Source organism: Arachis ipaensis, chromosome B5 (genome assembly GCF_059453495.1).
Source record: "Arachis ipaensis isolate K30076 ecotype BB chromosome B5, ASM5945349v1, whole genome shotgun sequence".
Taxonomy (NCBI): Eukaryota; Viridiplantae; Streptophyta; class Magnoliopsida; order Fabales; family Fabaceae; genus Arachis; species Arachis ipaensis.
This window is the reverse complement of record NC_142440.1, coordinates 143,186,423-143,206,082: the sequence shown is the minus strand read 5'-3', so window position 1 is coordinate 143,206,082 and position 19,660 is coordinate 143,186,423. Positions and strand designations below refer to the sequence as shown.

Here is a 19,660-nt window from a genome sequence, read left to right as displayed (position 1 = left end):
TCTGTGTATTGTGTTTTTTAATATTAAAGGGACAATACACAGTCTGCGTATTGTCAATCTACAGACTGCGAATTGCAAAAACACAAATTGCGTATTGTTAATCCGCAAATTGCGTATTGTATTTTCGTAAATAAAAAATTATAATTGAAGTACTATAAAAGGAGGAACGGTATTAGGTTGATTGAGTGTGAGAGTGTTTTATTTTTTTGAGAATGTAAGAGTATAAAAATGGAGAGAGGTATTAGTTTGAAAATGTATTATAATGGTCAAATCTTTCCCCAAACATCTGAGGGTGTGAGTTTTGTTTGTGAGAATCCACGTGATATTGTTATTCCTTTTGCAATAACATACGAGGAATTTAAGAGTATACTTTGTCAATGTGGTGATAATCAAGTATTAAAGAGAGTCGTTAATATTTTTTATAGACAGCCTATTTTAGTGTTCGGTGGTTTCGTTCAGTTTCAAATGATGAATGTGGTTGACGAAGGAAGTATGCAAGGAATGTTTTCGATCTACCAACAAACACGGGCACAAGTGTCTATTCTCGAATTGTATGTTGAGTTTGAAGAATTAGTTGAGGTTGATTTACCGGAGGCTAACATCGACTGGACTGTTTATAACAGTGAAAGCGAAGAGGAATTTGAGGGCACCTACCATATTGTTGGTCCAACTGAAGAAGTGGGTGAAGATGATATAATAGTTGAGTCTAACGTAGCAGATGTGGCAAATGCACTGGCGAGCCAATATCCATCTAGAGAGCCTTCTTTCATGCACGCCTTGGATGTAGACGCTATGAATGCACCAGAATTTCCTGAATATATCAATTCAAGTAAGCAGTTATTATTATTATTATTATTATTATTATTATTATTATTATTATTATTATTATTGAATTGTAAAGCAATAGTTAGAATTATTTATTGTTGTTATTGCTGTAGATCCTGTTGTTGTTTTGGACAGTGAATTTGTTGTTGGCATGGAATTCAGTTCTAGAGAGACTGTTATTGCAGCAATTAAAGATTATACCATTCGCAGGGGAGTGGATTACCGGGTGTGTGAATCTGAGCCAACGACTTTTTATGCTAAGTGTGTACAATATGGAACAAGTTGCGATTGGCTTATTAGAGCTAGTCTTATTAAGAGAAAATTTTGTTGGGTTGTAAGGCGATACAATGGTAGTCACACATGCACTAGAACTAGAATTTCTCAAGATCATGCTAAGCTAAATTCAGACATGATTGCAGAGGTGATAAAGCCATTGGTTGAAGCTGATCCATCTTTGAAAGTGAAATCAATAATTGCTGAAGTGCAGTCAAAATTCAATTATACGACAAGTTACCGCAAAGCATGGCTCGCGAAGCAAAAGGCAATTGCAAACCTTTTTGGTGGTTGGGAAGCTTCTTATGAAGCTTTGTCGTCGTGGTTTGAAGCAATGGTACAAAAAGATCCATCAGCAGCAGTCGAGATTGAAACTGCACCAGCATACCAAGGGGATGAGGTAGTCCATGATGTAAGGATACTGACGCGGGTATTTTGGAGCTTTTATCCTTGCATCAGAGCATTTAGGAGCTGCAAGCCAATCGTACAGGTGGATGGGACACATCTGTACGGAAAATATAAAGGAGCTCTACTAGTTGCAGTTTCTCAGGATGGCAATGGCAATATTGTGCCTCTTGCATTTGCCGTTGTTGAGGGTGAGACTTCTGATGCATGACACTTCTTTCTTACTCATTTACGCACACATGTGGTGACTCGATATGGTGTTGGGCTTATCTCTGATCGTCACGACTCTATTACCTCAGCAATAGCTCGTAGTAATGGATCATGGGAACCTCCAAGAGCTATCCGAATGTTTTGTGTTAGGCACATAGCATCCAACTTTTTGAGGAATTTCAAGGCACCGTATTTACAGAAGCTGATAGTCAATATGGGTACGTAGATTATTGTGAAACTAAGGCGTATTTGTTTTTACAAGGCATATAGCATCCATTTTATTGATTTTGTTTTGTTGGTTATTTACAGGCTATTGTAGGACTGTGCGTGAATTTAATGTGCAGTATGCAAGATTGCGTGAACGTGGTGAGGCTTACACGCGATGGCTTGATCGAATCCCACGATAGCAATTTACTTTGGCATTTGATAATGGATATCGTTGGGGTCATATGACCACAAACCTAGTGGAGTGCATCAACGGAGTACTGAAGGGAGCTCGAAATCTTCCTATCACGTCACTTGTGAAGGCAACTTTTTATAGGCTAAATGAGTTGTTCACTAGGAAGAGGGCTGAGGCTGAGGTTCGAAGGAATGCAGGACATGTATTTTCTGAATATGCTAGCAACAAACTGCAATCAAATTAAAAAGCAGCAGGAAACATCCAGGTTAACCTATTTGACAGGCAAAATGAGATCTTTGAGGTACGTGAGATGCCTATTGGTATCGAGTATGCGGTGAATCTCCGTCAACGGTATTGTGATTGTGGTGAGTTTCAGACAGATCGAATCCCATGTCGCCATATCTTTGCGTATTGTGCGAACCAACGACTTGATTGGCAACAATACATTCATGAGGTCTATAGGATGGCTGAGATAAGAAAGGTGTATAGAGCACGGTTTAAGACATTAGGAAATCCAGCAACGTGGCCGTTGTATCAAGGACCAAGACACATACCTAATCCGCACTTAAAGCGGGTTTCCAAAGGGCGTCCCAAAATAACCCGCTTCTTGAATGAAATGGATATGCGTGGTCCTAGGCGTTGCAGGCTTTGTGGAGGCGAAGGCCACAGTCGAAGTAGATGCCCCCATCGTGCAGGGCCTAGTGCTGGTGGATCTGCACCTATGTCTTAGTGCATTTGGTTTTTCCTTCATTAGGAATTGGATTTAAATACTACATCAATTGTATTAAATACTAATTTATGAAATCCCTGTGTACTCGAATTTGATGTGAATTTATAAATTTCATAACAATTACAATTGCGGTCTTAAATTAAAAGATAAATAACAATTATTTGCTAAATGTCTTTTTCACAAATTTAGTACATTTTTTAACTGCCTTCTTGATTGTGGAAGGGGTATATCTACTTGCACTTCTACGTGTTGGCTCAATCCTCAGATTATACCCTTTACCATGAATATTTGGAGTATCCGTCCTATCCGCACCTTCCGCACCACCTATATGACATCAAAAATCACAATAATAAATATATCACAATAATAAATATATCACAAGAAAACACTAATATATCACAATAACGAATATAAAAATATATCACAATCATACACTAATATACCATAGTAATGAATACAATAGTATATTATTACCTGCATCGTCATCACCATCGCTGTCACTATCACTATCATCCTCGCCAACATTATCATCCTCAGCCATGGGTGCCTGCACCTAAGGAAAATCAACAGCATTACTAAACCCAATCCCTCTGGCGACACTCTGGATCGAATCACTCTGAATCGAGTCAATAGACCTTCTAGCTCCAGAGCGTGGAGAGGGGCTACGACGTCGTACTTGCGAATCAACAGATGACCGACCAGAAACAATTTGAGGCGATTGTCTACTACACTGCGGAGCCTGCTCGTTAATTTCAGGAGGTTGCGGCTGAAATTGTTGCACTTGCAGTTGAGGGTCCAACAACTCATTTACCCATTATGACGTGTCTGTTTCAGGTGCCCACCGATACAACTGACGATTTGAAGATTGCTCTGCTTTGTCCCTCTGCTGTGACATGGCGGGTCGATAATATGCTTGATATGGCGGCATCTGTAATGAATGTGAGTCATCGAATAACTGACTAAAGAATGAGACTCCAGGCTCAGTGTACGGTTGTGTGTACAGGTACTGGTATGGGTGCATCATAGGTTGTGGCTGTGGCTGAGGTTGTGGCTCTGGCTGTGGCTGAGGCTGTGGCTGTGGCTGTGGGTGTGGCTGTGGCTGAGGCTGTGGGTGTGGCTGTGGCTGTGGAACATAACCAGTTAAACGCAGGTGAGCTCCATATTCGTCATTATACCATTGCATATACGCTTCAGATGCTTCATAGTGCACTACGGGATCACCAACCAGAACAGAGGTCAAATGGTTTGTCCACATCATAATGTATGCATAATGCTCATCTCTCCAATCTTTGTTCTTTGGTCCAGTCAGGACCATGTTGTGAGCTTCTGCAAGCATCATCGGCTGACTAGGAACTTCCTGCTGTAAACCAAATTGTCTTTTGACCCTATCTGATGCATGCCATTCAATGCACTCAAATGATATCAGTGGCACAGTTGCACTCCACATTAAGCGATGTTGCAAGATTTCATTAGGAACTATAATGTTTCCCATACGTTCATGGCTGTACAGGTTCCACACAAACTGCAAACGCATAACAAAACAAACGTATAAACATAACTACAAAACAATGCACAATAATAATAAAACTAACAAATGTAATAAAAAAAACTTACCCCATCTGCAGGAATATCATCTATTAACTGCCTAATATGCGAGATGGTCCACTTTTTATAGCCATGAAATTGCGAGCTCCAAGCAATCCAGCTAAAATAAAATGAAACTATATTATACTAAACCCATACATTTAAATCATATATTTGAACAATGCATACTAAATAATTCATAGTAACATGTTATATTAACATTAGTAACCTTACCTGCACGCAAGCGGAAAGCTTGGTTGCGATCGCACAGGTGTTAGGAACGGTAACCGTTCCCAAGCCCATACACAAATCAGCGCCAATGGACCATCCACATCTTTACAATTATAACGTGATGCCCGACATAGTGTCCTATACAAATGTGCCAGGCAAGCTGAACCCCAACTAAAGTCCCTAATCTCAGCAAAATTACGGAGCAGAGGCAAGAACTTCCAGTGGATTGTCATTCCGGACTTGTCACAAAATAAATTTGTGCCGAACAACAATAATATATGAATCTTTACGTACATTTGCCTGCCCAAGGCGGTATCTAACTGCATGCGCCGCTTTAGGGTGCGGAGCCATACAAGTTTGACACCGCTTCCTTTGTGATCAACTGCAGTAGGTACTGTCGCAAATTGTATCATGAATTCATTTTCGAGGCTACTACTACTGCTATCTGTGAATCCTGACACCGGTAAACCATCCGTGGGGAGTCCAAAAATTATTGCAACATCTTCCAAGGTAATCGTGCATTCACCGTATGGAAGGTGGAATGTGTGAGTTTCCGGGCGCCATCTTTCAATTAAGGCATTGATAAGTGCATTGTGCAAAGTAAGTTTTCCTAGTATCTGAGATATGTGATAAAATCCACTATCCCGTAACTCGATTTCAACTCGAGGATCATACACATCTTGGTGGAGATATCTTGATCCCAAATCTCTTGAATTCTGAAACAAAATAAGAAATATAATGAGTATCAAAAACAAAAACAACAACAACAACAATAAGAACAATAATAATAACAATAATAATAATAAATGAACAAAGATAAAAAATAATTACATATGGTGGACGATCCAGATATTCAACAATATGATCTTCAGGACGCGTAATGTCACGAACCATATTCTGCGTTTATTTTTTCCTGAAAAAAAATATATTATATAAACTTTATTAGTCTGAATTTAAATATTCATATTTAAATTAAATTTGAATTTAAAAAATTAACTCTTATTTAAATTTATTATATTTAGATATTTATAAAAAATATCAAATATCTTTAACATATTTAAAATATATTTAAATTAAAAAATATTTTAAATCAAACTTAAATATATATTTAAATACATATTAAATTAACAATTAAAAATATTTTCAATTTTAAATATATATTATGACTATAAATATATTCAAATTCAAAGTTAGATATATAGTTAAATTCGAAACATGTTTAATTTATATCTAAATTTAAATTATTAATATATATTTACTCAATTTTAAATAAATACCGAAAACCAACCAAAATGTAATTAACGACATTTTCTGGACTGTATTTTATTTCAAAAAATATATAATTTTAAATTGTAAATATGTATTTTCATACTTTTAAATTTTATTCAAATTTAAATTTAAATATTTAATTAAAACCAAAATATATTAAAGTCAGATTTTAAGGTAGATTTAAATATAGATTTAAATTTTAAATATATTCAAATTCAAATTTAAATTTATAATCAAAACCAGCGTAAACTTAAAGTCAAATTTAAATATATATTTACATATGTTTAAATTTAAATTTAATTTTATAAACAAAGCTAAAATATAGTAACGTCAAATTTACTTATATACATAAATTCAAAATATATTTAAATTCAAATATCAATATAAAATTAAAACTGAAACATATTTAAATATTTATTTAAATTTAAACTTTCTAACATATAAATTAAATTCACAATTATATTTTATTTTCTGATTTAAATAGTCTAACTAAAATATTATATTAAAATTTAAAATATATTTAATTAGTATTAATTACTAATTAACATCATCATCATTCATCTAAATATATAATAAAGGTATAATTTTTATTTATATATTTTTTAACTACTAATAAATAAATACTATTTAATTTAAATAACAACTATATATATTATTATCACATTATCTCTATTTCAAATAAAAAAAACACACAGTTAATCTACTAATTATATTAATAATATTTAAATAACTTACTTGTTTAAACTTGAAGAAACAACAAATTTGGCAAATGAAGACGAAGTCTGTACAGGAGGAAGCATGAAAGGATAGAACTGAAAAAGTATTAAAGAGTAGAAGGAAAGGAACGTTTGAAACTGTGGTTGTCTCTGAAAATGTTTGCAAATTGGGGAAGCTTGTGTACATTGACGAGAGAGAGACAGTCAAACATCACCTTATTTACGGGCTTGCAGTTCTTTGACGCGTGTCGACCATGCATGCAATACAGGTTTTGCGTATTGTAGGGGAATACGCACTTTGCGTATTGTGCTTCCCAAAGAACGCGCTCCCAGACCCCTGTTAAACACCATTTTTCTAATATTTTCGTAAATCTCACTCTTTTCATCAATAATGAAATAAAAAATCCACATGTTGCAATGACAATAAATTTATGTCAGTTAAGACAACAACGTCATTTACCATCATATTTTAAAATAGACAAACAAAGTTTTCAGGATTTTTTTTTCTTTAATAGAAAACATATCAGCTATTGAAAATTTTTAAAATTTTAAAGTTATTCCTTCCATTAAAAACATTATGGTTTCTCTCCGAACTATCTTATTTTCAACTAGCACAAAAATTTATCGAAATAATCTAATTGATTCTAAAATTCTCAAATCGCTTTAATTAAATCTTCTATTTTTTAAAATAATTAAATATATTTTTTATTTTCAAAAACATAAATCTCTATTTGTTTAAATATTATTAGTCATTTTAACATTATTGATGTGTTAAGTGTTAACTTGACAGTTTACTGCAAGTTAATGTAGACAAACAATGAATTTAACTCAAATTAGTATCTCAATTTTTTTTAAAATACTCAAATTGACCCATATACAATTATAAAACCCTAACTCTTAAATCGTCATCTTTAAAATTTGTTCTTCCTCCCCTTTCTTAATTAGATCCCCTAAATTTGGACCTGCTCTTCCCACTATAACCAATCGCAAACCTCTTCTCTCCTTTAAACCTATTCTCTTTCTTCCCACTTCCACCCTCCTTCCCGTTTCTTCCGCTTCCTCCCTTCCTCCGACCCCTCCCACGTGAACCTCGCCCCGCCTTTATATTCCTCCTTTGCCAACTTGTCTTCAAACTCTGGTGCAACCCACTGTCTCCCCAGTGTCGCCCTTCTTGATGAGCCTCTACTTGGCTTCGACTTGGACAAATTGTTATCGTAGACCGGAGTCTGCGAGCGCTCATAGCGTTGCCAATTGCCACCATCCCTTTCGTCTTCGTAATCATCGAGGAACGCATCATCATGATAGAGTTCAAGATCAGATTGAATGTCATTGTAATCCATCAAAAGTTCTCTGTCCTCATTGCAGTACTTGAAAAAGCGGGTCTGTCGGAGAGCAACATGGAGATGCCAAGGGCAGCCTGCTTCATAATACTGGCAATGCACATGGTACTTTAATCGATCTAATTCCATGACTCGATACTCAGCACTTCTGCGAATGCTGTAATTCTTCATATACTGCATTACCGCATCTCTGCTTTTGAACCTGTGCCCAATCCAAAACTCTATACCACCGTCTAAGTTGTAATTGTCCTCACCCTTGTTGGAAAATGGATTTTTCTCTTGCATCGCTTCCATATCCAATGTATGATAGTGACTGGGTACAGATGATAAGGTCGGAATTGGTTGCGGAGTAGGCAGAGATACCGACGTGATGGCTCGACGGGGTCTCCGGTACAAACTCCTCCTCATCATCATCTTCAGAAGAACCGCTCTCGTTGTTATCCGCAACATATCTTCAGAAGAATCGCTTTCGTTGCTATCCGCAACATACTCCTCGTCGAAGTCCTCACCGTCAACGTCCATATCTTCCACTGAAGTAGCAACGTGTAGCGGTGGTGGTGCGAGAGGTTGGCCATCCTGCACAAAGTTCGACTGGCCAGATCCACCGCCACCGATATCACCAACCTCCGCAGAAAGCTCCATCACTTGTTCCCCCAAGATTCTCCCGTGGATGTCAAACATTAGGCACACATGCTCGTCGCCATGGAGTCAAACCAGACAAAACCGAAAAACTCTGTTTCCCATTGATGCTAGCAACCGATACCCCACCCTTTCGATCTCTTTTCTCCCGCTATCACCGACGCTACTCCATATTAGACTCTTCAGCAACGACAAAGAACTTACTTAGCGAGTACGCAACAGAGTGGGATTCTCACACTCAAATATCATCCCAGTATCACAATTTCTCATATGGCAATTGGGATACATACTTACAACCAAATATCCACTACTACTAGATATTTTGGCTTATTTTTCAGAAGAAAAAAAGTAGAAAAGAAGAGAAATGTTTGTGGAAAATACAAAGGGTTGCACATTCTTTTATAGCAGTTGAAAATTTGTCGTAACGTATCTCGTTTATACTATAAACGTTATAATTCTTTACGTATCTCATTTATAATGTAAACGAAATATACACGTCTACCGTTTCATGCCTTATTTCGTTTACATTATAAACGAAATAAGAAATATGATGTATTTCGGTAAAAATGCTACAAAATGTATATTTGTTTAAAAAAAATTCTCTAATGGTACTATGAGTTGGAACATATTTGTATATTAAAAATTATTAAAGATCAAAATATCTATCCAAAAAATAAATTAGTTGGGGTATTACTGTAAAATAAAAAATAGAAAGGAAGAAATGAAACCCCTCTTGTGAAATTTATTCTTTTGCTAACCACTAGGGCAGAAATTATTTTCTTTATGGAAACATTGTTGGTATATTGGCCCAATATGGGTGAGACGGGTGTTTTGCGGGAGGGTGGTGTCAGCAACAACACGCCGGGGCGTGATGCTTGAGCAAGGTCAGCGACGTAGCGGCTCCCCGACAACACACCGGGGGCGTGATGAGCTGGTGACAAGAAACCGCACTGACAACACGGTGGGGGGGCGAGAAGCGGTGTAATCCGTAAAGCTTGTTGGGTTCCAAGGTGTGGCAGCATCACGCGGGGACGTGTTGCAGGCCTGCATGCAAAGAACACCCCCCCTTCCCGGTAACCAGCGCCCAGCCCCTTATAAATTCAGCTTCTTCAAAGCCCCTTCCCCCCCCCCCCCCCCCCAATTGAAGAGAACAGAGAGTGTGGCATCAGGTTTTGAAGCAAGAAAGGCGAAAAAAAAAAAGCAGTCTGTTTGAGTGAGTGTGAGTGTTAAAATAGAGTGTGGGTAGCTTGAGTAATAGTAGTGGAAGGGAAGGTGTAATTAGTTTGGGTGCTTGTAGGAAAAAAATAATAAAAAAAATTGTAGAAATTTTAAAAAATGGTACGTAATTATGCGGCGGCCTGAGGAACATATTATCAATTATTTGAAGCATACAATTTATGTAAGTTGATAAATTTTAATTTTTTATATACCGAAGTTTTTTAAATATTGTCGTTGTTAGTATTTTATAAATATATAGAAGAAGGCTAATTTCTTTTTATATTTTACGACTGTTTTAGAATAAAATTTTAATCTGTAAAATATAATTATATTTTTTTGTATATAATTTTTTTTAGTATTATCATATATATTTTTTTTATTTTTGAATATATAAATTTTGTTATGATTAATGAAAGTAATGCATAAATGATAAATATTTGGATTTTTTAAGACTAAATAATTTTCAGTATTAATAAAATATTAATAAGAATAAATAGATAAATAAATATATATGAAGTATTATTGAAAAAATAAATATTTTTACAAATACGTATTTTGACAAATAAATAATATTAAAAATATTATTTATTTATGTAAAAAAAAGAAAAGAATTATATATTTATTTATTTAAAAAAATGCGTGACAGTAGCTAAAGAAAATATATAGTTCAGTGAATAGTTTAATATATTTATTAACATTTATTTATTTATTTATTTTAATTCAATAATTTTTTTTACAGTAGGTAAAGAAATAAATAAATGTTAATATATAATTTTTTTAAATTACTTTTTTTAAAATGGATTTATTTATTCGTGTGGTTAGCAAACAATTTGAATATTAATAAATAATTTAATAAATATTAATAATAATTTTTTTTGTAATATATATAACCTATTTAAACTAACATTTTTTTATGCAGTCTAATAGGAATTTGTTGGTGCGTAAACTGGATCCGTCACAGACGTGGAATCCGATGGTGGAAAACTACATACGCGCCACGGGATTCTACCACGTCTCTAAAATTGGGATGATACGTAGATTTCACCCGTTATTAGCTGCTCTGGTTGAAAGGTGGAGGCCAGAGACTCACACCTTTGTATTGCCGGTGGGTGAGGTTACAGTGACATTGGAAGATGTCGCTTATATATTTTGCCTACCCATTGACGGAGAGGCTGTGAGTGGATGGACAGATAGTAGTGGCGACTTCGTGCAAAGCCAGAGCTACGCGATATTCGGTCATGAGCCAGAAGTCAGTAATTCTTCAAAATCCTATATAAAGCTGGCTTGGGTACGACCTGTCACAGACGCGGAGCTGTTAGACACTAAGGATTCCGTTAGGCGATACGTCAGATGCCATATCTTCTGTTTGTTGGGGTCGACCTTATTCGCGGATAAGTCGACCGCATACGCCCACGCGAAGTATCTACCATTGCTTCGAGATTTCGATCGGATCCATACTTATAGTTGGGGTCAGCATGTCTCGCACATATTTATAGAGCATTGTGTTGTGCATCACGATTTGATACAAAGGAGATGGATGGACCTCTTAATTTGTTGTTTGTTTGGGCATGGGAGCGAATGCCATGTATTGCGCCCGTACCGAGGAACACCCTTCCACCCGCTGAGATACCAGTTGCAAAGAGGTAATAATTCTTATTTTAGTCATGTGTTATATTCACGATGCATGTTTGATTTAGGGTTACATATGTAAATCTTTTCAATGAATCATGTTTCAGGTGGAGTCATTCGGCGCGCACCACAGCGTGGTCATCGAATACTGTAGTGACATTTAGGCATCATATAGACTACATGCAGGAGGTAAACATTTATGGTTCTTGTGAATCCTATTTCCAAATATTAACGTTAGGGTTCTAACATACGAATTATGATTGGTAGTTTGAGTGGCGGCCGTACGCCGGATTGATCATACCCGACGAGCTACACGGACATCTTGATGTGTGTGACACCGTTGCTCCGTTGTTGTCGTTTGAGTGCATCGAATGGCACCATGTGGACCGAGTGATGTGTCAGTTTGGGTATGCACAACCTCCCCTGCAAAGAGCAAGGGAGATTCCACTGGACCTGCATTGCATGGCTCTTCGCGGAGTGCAGCTTCATGACTGGACAATTTTGCATCGGGTATGGATATGGGAGTGGGGCAACAGGCGAAACACTCGGCTGCAGGATCTGCACCCCCTTCTGACCTGGGATTTTAGTCCGACCACGGAGTATCGGGATTGGTACCTGCGCTCATATGGGCATCTGCTGAGATTGTCGGAGTACGTTCCTCAGGATCCACAGCCACCTGTACCACAGCCACCTGCCCCACAGGAGTACGTACCTCAGCAGCCACAGCCACATCAGCATGCAGTGTTTGAGCCATTTCCATATTATGTACCACAGCCACCGGAGCACAGTCATGGTAGCCATCACAGTCACCAGAGTGAGTCCAGCCATCAGAAACGTCACAGTCAGCACGGCCAACACTTTCAGGGCAGCCACCACTCTCAGGTCAGCCACCACTCTCAGCAGCCTATACTTACGATTCCATCCGGTCATGATTGGTTTGAGTTCTCTGTTGGTGGTCACGGAGATCAGCAGCCACAAAATTGAGCCAACGCTAGTTTGGGTGGTTGGTCAGATTTTAGCGCCATGCATTCACGGTCGGCGTCGGCTACTCCACATGGGGCATCAGTAGGTACGGGCCATGGTTTGCAGGGTCATGCTTCCGACCCCTCGTCAGCGACTGTGTCATGTGATAGTGGTTTCCATCGGCGGGCATACACAGTTGTTGATGACTACAACACAGGTGCATCCGCTCCGACAGAGGCAGGTGGGTCTTCCACTCCGGCAGAGGCAGGTGGGTCACGCGATTCGGGCGAGGTAGTGGGTCGGTTGCTCCGGCAGAGGGAGGTGGTTTGGCCGCTCCGGGTCACTCGTATGACCTACGGACGGAGCGAAATCCACCTGATAGGTATACTACGTCGGGGTTCGGTCAGGGTATGATGGGTAAGGGACTGAATTGGATGGCTGGAAAGAAGTGAGCTTGGATTTAGGGTTTTTAAATTTAATTGTAAGAATTAAGCTAATGTAATTCGTATGTTCTGTATGTTGACCTATGTAAAACGTAGTTAACGTTTTGTATGTTTACTTCATGAAGGCAGTAAATGATAATATTAAAAATACAAAGACGACTAGTATGAAAATCATCAGCTTACAAAAAACAAATTTAAAAATACAAACACAACTACTATGAAAAACATCAGCTTACAAACACGAAAAAAAATAAACATCATTCACCCCCACCACTCGGTCCAGCACGATGAGGACATCGGCTCCGACTATGACCCTGAGCACCACAGAGACGGCATACCCGAGGACCACACATGTCGCGTGAATCCATCTCATTCAAGTACTGGGTCAATTTGGGGCAACCTTTCGACGTTTGTCTCAAGGCGGGATTAGCGACCAATGTGGGTCCCTCATATACGGGCCATGTCTCGGGATCACTTAACAGTGTGAACTCAAATCTATATAGCTCACGAATCTCTATCATCTTGTACACGTCATGCACATACAGCTGCCAATCGAGACGCTGGTTAGCATAGCAAGCAATAACATGGCGACAAGGTAGTCGTTCCACCTGAAAGTGCCCGCAGTCACACGCCCGTCGCGCAAGGTCAACAACTGACACCTTCCCGCTAGCCATGTCGCGCACCTCAAACACCTCATTTCGTCTGTCAAACCGGTGCACTACTATATTCCCAGCCTGTTGCATATTTGCCTCTATCCGCTGTTGTGCAAATACGGAGTAAGTAAACCCAGCACACTTGCGTTCGTGAGCCTCGGCACTATTCCGTGTAAAAAGTTCATTTAATCGATAATATGTTGCTCGGACCAGCACTAGCACAGGTAGATTACGGGCACCCTTCAACACTGAGTTAATGCACTCGACAAGGTTGATCGTCATATGGCCCCATCGATGTCCCTCGTCGAATGCCAACACCCAATGTCTAAATCCAATGGCATCGCACCACCTAGCATATGCCTCGCCTCGCTCTTCCAGCCTCTTATAGTTGATGTTGTACTCCTCCACCGTTCATGAATACCCAATGTTGACAACAAGCTTCTGCAAGTGAGGGACTTTGAATGCTCTTAGGAAGTTGCTGTCGATGTGCCTTATACAAAACATCCACCATGCTCTTGGAGGTTGCCAGTCACCTCCGGAACGATTTACTGCTGCCCAAATTGACTCATGCCGATCTGAAATCATACCCACACCGTCTTTTCTGACAACATGCATTCACAGATTTCTGAGAAAGAAGTGCCACGCATCAGCTGTCTCCCCTTCCACCAGCGCAAAAGCTATAGGCACAATGTTCTGGTTCCCATCTTGTGCAATAGCGACCAGGAGTGTTCCTTTGTATTTTCCGTATAGGTGTGTGCCGTCTACCTAAACTAGAGGCTTGCAATGCCTAAATGGCCTAACGCATGGATTGAAGCTCCAAAATACGCGATGAAGTATTTTTACACCTTGCGCCTCCTCATTCCCATTGTACAGTGGGCATGTTTCTATTTGCACAACTGACCCAGGTATCTTCTGAACCATGACCGAGAGCCACCATGGCAATGCTTGGTAAGAATCCTCCCAACCACCGAAAACTTTCACTATAGACTTCTGCTTTGCCAACCAAGCCTTTCGGTAACTGATGGTATAGTTGAACCTTGACTGGACTTCCGCTATTATAGATTTCACCTTGATTGACGGGTCAGTCTTGACTAACGGCATTATATTATCAGCAACGGTATCCGAGTCCAACTTGGAATGATTCTGTGAAATCGTTTCCATTGTGCACGTGTGCCTTCCATTGTATCTGCGTATCTCCCAACAATCTTTTTTCCGTATCAAGCTGGCTCAGATAAGCCAGTCGCACCCACGCCCGTACATCTTGCATTTTGCATAGAAGGTCTGTGGCTCAGACTCATACACATCGTAGTCAACTCCTCTAGCGATAGTGTATCTTCTAATTGCAACCACGACCGACTTTCGGGAACTGTATTCCATTCCAATCCGGAACTCTCCGTCCTCAGGATCAGCAACTCCTACAGAAAGCGGAAAATCATCGTTCATTAAACAATCCAAAAGTATCAATTAACAAAACGTATTATTCATGCATGACGTACCTATGTTTGCATATTCTGAAAATTCCGGTGCATGCATGGCGTCGAGATCTAACTCACGCATGAATGGTGGCATGTTCATCGGTTGACTGCTCGAGGGATGAACCATTATATTCTCCGTTGCTGTCTCAACTCCCACATCACCATCCTCGTCTTCATCGCCGGCTTCATAAGTGGCTTCGAAGTCCTCTTCGCTGTCACTATTCATTTCCTCGTACACTGCAGCTCTATCATCCTCTATATCTAAAACATTTTGAATCCCTTCTGCTTCTACGCTTTCAAACTCAACATATAGCTCAATCTGTGGCTGTCGCATCTGAGTCTGCCGGTAAATTTGAAACATATTCTGCATACTCCCTTTGTCAGTGATTGGCATGGTATCAAACTGTATTAGACCACCAAAAACTACAATTGGATTCCGGTACAAAATTCTGCTCACTCTCATTAATGTACCGTTCTCCATGCTTTGACAGAGACCATTCTGAAGCTCCATTAACGTCATGGTGCATGGAACCACAAACAAAAACGGATTCTAGTAGACAAACATCACTCCCTCATGAGTATTGCGTATTATTTCACCGTTGCGATACACCACCAAGTTTGCGGTACCCTCCATTGCACTACCAACACTCACAGAACACTCAAAGAATGCTCACACACTCTTACTCAGAATGAAAATGCAGCCCAGCTCTGCCTATATATAGATGGGAGCATTCACCATGCCCCCCACGTGCTGCCTGCCGCAGCCAATCATGTGTCGCCACGTGTTAGCACGCCCCTGGTGCTGAGTCAGCACGCTCCCCACGTGCTAGGGCCACGTCAGCACGCCCCCCGTGCTGAGTCACCACGCCCCCCACGTGGAACCTTAGCCCACCAGTCACATTCTGCCACGTAATCCCCCCCCCCCGTGTTGAGTCAACACGTCCCCGGCATGATTCCAGCTCCGACTAACGACGTTGCGCCACGCCTCCTGTGTATTGACCTTGCATTACAGACGTCCACCAAGCAGTAATACACATGATTCTCCCATTTCTGGCCAAATCACCACCAGCTTTCCCATATTCAAATTCTTGAGCCCCACTAGGGCTGTAGTATGCTTATATATTGATATTTGGCAATTGAGGAGCCAATGAATAAAACAATTTCACGTGTGGAAAATGAACAGCTGGAATTCGGCAGTTGATGTGCATACTTCTATGATAGGTCTTTAAATAATTGGAAACTAGCTAGCAGCAATGATTAATTAATGAATAATTTCTATCCACTACGCGTTGAATTAATCCTCCAGCTACCAAAGGATACTAATTAAACCAACGCGGGGAAAAAAAAGCTAGGTTAGTTGGTTATAGTTAACGTGTCAATTACACCATATATAGAGTTACATTACATTAAAAAAAAAAAAAGAAAAAAGCAATTAAAACAACACTGGGATTGAATAAATTTAAATAATTTATCATTTTACATTGAAATCCAACAAAGGACTTTAATACAAAAAGTAAAAGTTAAAAAAAGTATTCATAAAATTAAATTCTCCACCGAACCCAGCCACTAACATGTCTTTATCTAACCACAATTTGAGGCATTTTCAGCTGCAAAAAGAATCCAAAATAATGAGCCCTGAGCATCATGCAATGAGCTGTACCCATTTCATTCCCCACCCAACAATAAAAAACAAAAAATAAACCACAAATTAGAAAGAGGAAAAAAAATAAGTCTTTTTGTTCCTTCTAATAATTCTTTTCCATGTGAACCAATCAATCATCATATGTGCAAGACTTCTTGAGAGAAATTAGGGCATTGAGCTTCTTGGGATCCAAAGTGATGGAACAATTAACCCTCTTGTAGTACTTTGGCTTCACCAATTTCCCAAGAACATAGGCTCTAGATCTCACCACAAAGCTAAGTTTCAACGGCACTGGCACAGTTGGAACACCCGTTGTGCTACTCAAGCTATTACCACTTCCATAGAGAGGGATCTTGTTGCCCATAACTGAAACACTCACCAACCTTTGACTCTTCCTAGATTGATAAAACTCCTTCATCTGCAACAATTAATAGCATTAGACAAAATAGAAAACATGCTTGTACTCAACCAAGAGTAAAACCCCAAATTAGTTCAGCTATCACTAATTCATTGTCGATCATGCTACTGGATACAAAAAATCAGCTACTAAATCAACTACCATATAGAGGATACATATTTCGAATGGTGATGAAAGAACATAATTTAAAATTTGAAAGACTAATTTGCCTAGGTAAGCCCCAAAGTGGTCACCTAAATTAGCTGCGTGTACTAAAATAGTTTTCGAGATTTCAATTGCAGCAATTATATAGGCAAAAATGCATCATGTTAGTCCCCGGGTCCTTTTTCATTAAGTGACTCGTCATACCATGGTGCACTTTTGCCAGCCTAATTGGTGCAACTGGGATCTCGAAAACTATTTTAGTAACCAATATGAAGGACCACTCTAGGCGCTTAACAGTTTGTCCCATGATTTGGGCAATTCTTGACTTTAATTGATAAGACCAAATTGGGAGATTAATCTAAAACAAATTAATGAATGATGTTAACGAAATAGTAGGCAAGGGTATGAATAAGAGTGACTCACATTGCCGGAAGCAATAACAATATCTGAATAGGAGAGATCCAAAGGTGTTGCAGATGCATGGATCCCAAAGAAGGTGCCAGTGTTGCGATATGTGAACTTGAGAGTAGAATTCATAGTGATCATGTCAGTGGCCACACCAGTAGCATCTGAACCAGCTTGGACTCTAAGATGGTCGAACTTTATGCTCTGCAAAAACAAACCCACGCCACAAATTGAACCTAGATCCCTAAAATTCCTTATTGAAATAATATGCAAAATACTGAATTTATCAAGACCCACTTCAGATTTGACTCTGAAAATATCAAAACAAGTGGAAGCAGTGGAAATGAAAGCATAATGGAAACAGTAATGAGCAAGAAATTGCAAAATTGAGCAAGACCCAGCTCAGATTTCACTCTCAAATCCTAAAAAAATCAAGACTTTAAGAGACTCCAACGAGAGAAAGGAAGAAGAACCTTGACGGAAATCTTGGGCTTCATGGGTCTGCTGGCACCCCAAAGTATGAGAGAGAAGAAGCTGAAGAGAACAAGGAAGCCAAGAACAAAAGCTAGAACATAGCAGCGGCGAGGGAGAGTTTTATCGTGTCGATCGTCGCCGTAGAGAAGGTCTTCTTCGTCAATGGCATCGATGTGGCTGTTCCAGGCCTTGTTGTTGTGGCTCCGGTGGTGGTGGCGGTGGTCCTTGATGGTGCTCTTGCCGTTGAGGTTGCTGTTGCTGTTGCTGCGAGTGGTGGAGGCGCGTGGAGGTGACGCGGCGGGGCTCAGGAGAGGCGTGGAGTGGAAGGAAGCTGACGTGGCAGTCTTCTCGCCGTCGTGGGAGTCCCTTGAAGGGCTCTGGACGTAGTAGAGAGGGCGGCGCGGCGGTGATCTCGCCGGCGATGAAGTTGCAACGCTTGTTACCTCTGAGTCTGTCTTTGCATGATGATGCATTTTTTCTTCTTCAAATTTTTTATGATCAATGAGACTCCCTTGTTGTTGTGTGTTGATGAATGATGAATCAATGAAAGTGAGAGAGAGGGGTTATTATTTGATTCAGAAGGGAATGGAAATATGAAATGGTTCAGTCAAGGTTCCATAATAATGGAGTTTTTTTTATTATTATTATTTTTTTTTTTTTGTTGTTTCGGTGAAAGAAATTTTTTAAAAAAATATTTATGAAATAATAATTTGGAGAGTGTGGAAGGATCAAGGAAGAAGAATGGGACACAACTAGATCTCTGAATTGTGACTTTCTGTGATAGCTGAGAGGGTCAGCAATCAGCAACGACTCTTTGTTTTTGCCTGACGTACACTTTTTTTTTTTTTATTTCCTTTTTCCTTTTTAGTTTTTTTCAACTTTTTTTTTTTAATTACGAAGAATATTAGATAGTTGCTGCAGTGACGTAGATTATATTTTGCTTTTGGATTAAAGTTTTCTTACAAAGGTTTAGGTTTTATAAGATAAGAATAATTTTAATAGAGTGACAGAGATAGTATAAATTTTATACAGTTGTTTAATTATATTTATTTTTTTATTATTATTTATACAATTAATTTATAAAATAATTATTTTTATTGATATAATATTATATAATTGTATATATATATATATAATTATTTTATACTGATAATAAATTAAACATCTTATATTAATATTATTATTATTATCAATGTGACGTAAAAATAAATATGTATTTGCAAAACAAGGAAAATGAATACAAAATGGTAATGAAACAGAGCAGGAATTATTAACAAGGGACAAGGAACTAGTGGTAAGCAACTTTCTTTCTCGGTTGAATTGCATTTGTGAAGTGAAAAACGAAATAATTTTTGGGTAAATAAAACAAACTATAACAAACAAATCATAATAGTAAAGGATAGGACACATGGGAAGATGGGAATTAAAAAAAAGAATATGCTTGATGGCTGATGAGAGAGAGAGATGGTTGTTTATGTGATTTATGAAATTGTAAGGTTGGTAAAAGGAGAGAAGGAATTTGAGCAGCCGACACATTACAGGGATTTTTTCAACAAACAAGAATCTGCCAGTAG

At 38.7% G+C, this 19,660-nt stretch overlaps 4 protein-coding genes across 4 annotated transcripts; 2 read left to right on the top strand and 2 right to left on the bottom strand.

The window, feature by feature from the left end:
* Positions 1–228: 228 nt before the first annotated feature.
* LOC107641170 (uncharacterized) lies at positions 229–2,120 on the top strand. Its single transcript, XM_088487355.1, has 4 exons — positions 229–829; positions 939–1,694; positions 1,803–1,931; positions 2,023–2,120. Exons 1-4 carry the CDS (start codon positions 229–231, stop codon positions 2,118–2,120), a joined length of 1,584 nt encoding a protein of 527 aa, XP_088343481.1.
* A 303-nt stretch (positions 2,121–2,423) lies between these two features.
* LOC148566061 (uncharacterized) lies at positions 2,424–2,843 on the top strand. Its single transcript, XM_088487354.1, has one exon. It carries the CDS (start codon positions 2,424–2,426, stop codon positions 2,841–2,843), a length of 420 nt encoding a protein of 139 aa, XP_088343480.1.
* Positions 2,844–3,657: 814 nt separating this feature from the next.
* LOC148566060 (serine/threonine-protein phosphatase 7 long form homolog) lies at positions 3,658–5,552 on the bottom strand. Its single transcript, XM_088487353.1, has 4 exons — positions 5,490–5,552; positions 4,662–5,374; positions 4,458–4,548; positions 3,658–4,365 (listed from the first exon to the last, which is right to left on the bottom strand). Exons 1-4 carry the CDS (start codon positions 5,550–5,552, stop codon positions 3,658–3,660), a joined length of 1,575 nt encoding a protein of 524 aa, XP_088343479.1.
* Positions 5,553–16,435: 10,883 nt separating this feature from the next.
* Positions 16,436–18,894, bottom strand: LOC107644246 (uncharacterized). The gene is made up of 3 exons (XM_016348060.3): positions 18,086–18,894; positions 17,631–17,816; positions 16,436–17,063 (listed from the first exon to the last, which is right to left on the bottom strand). The coding sequence occupies exons 1-3, from the start codon at positions 18,557–18,559 to the stop codon at positions 16,776–16,778; spliced, it is 948 nt and encodes a 315-aa protein (XP_016203546.1). The 5' UTR covers positions 18,560–18,894; the 3' UTR covers positions 16,436–16,775.
* Positions 18,895–19,660: the final 766 nt, after the last annotated feature.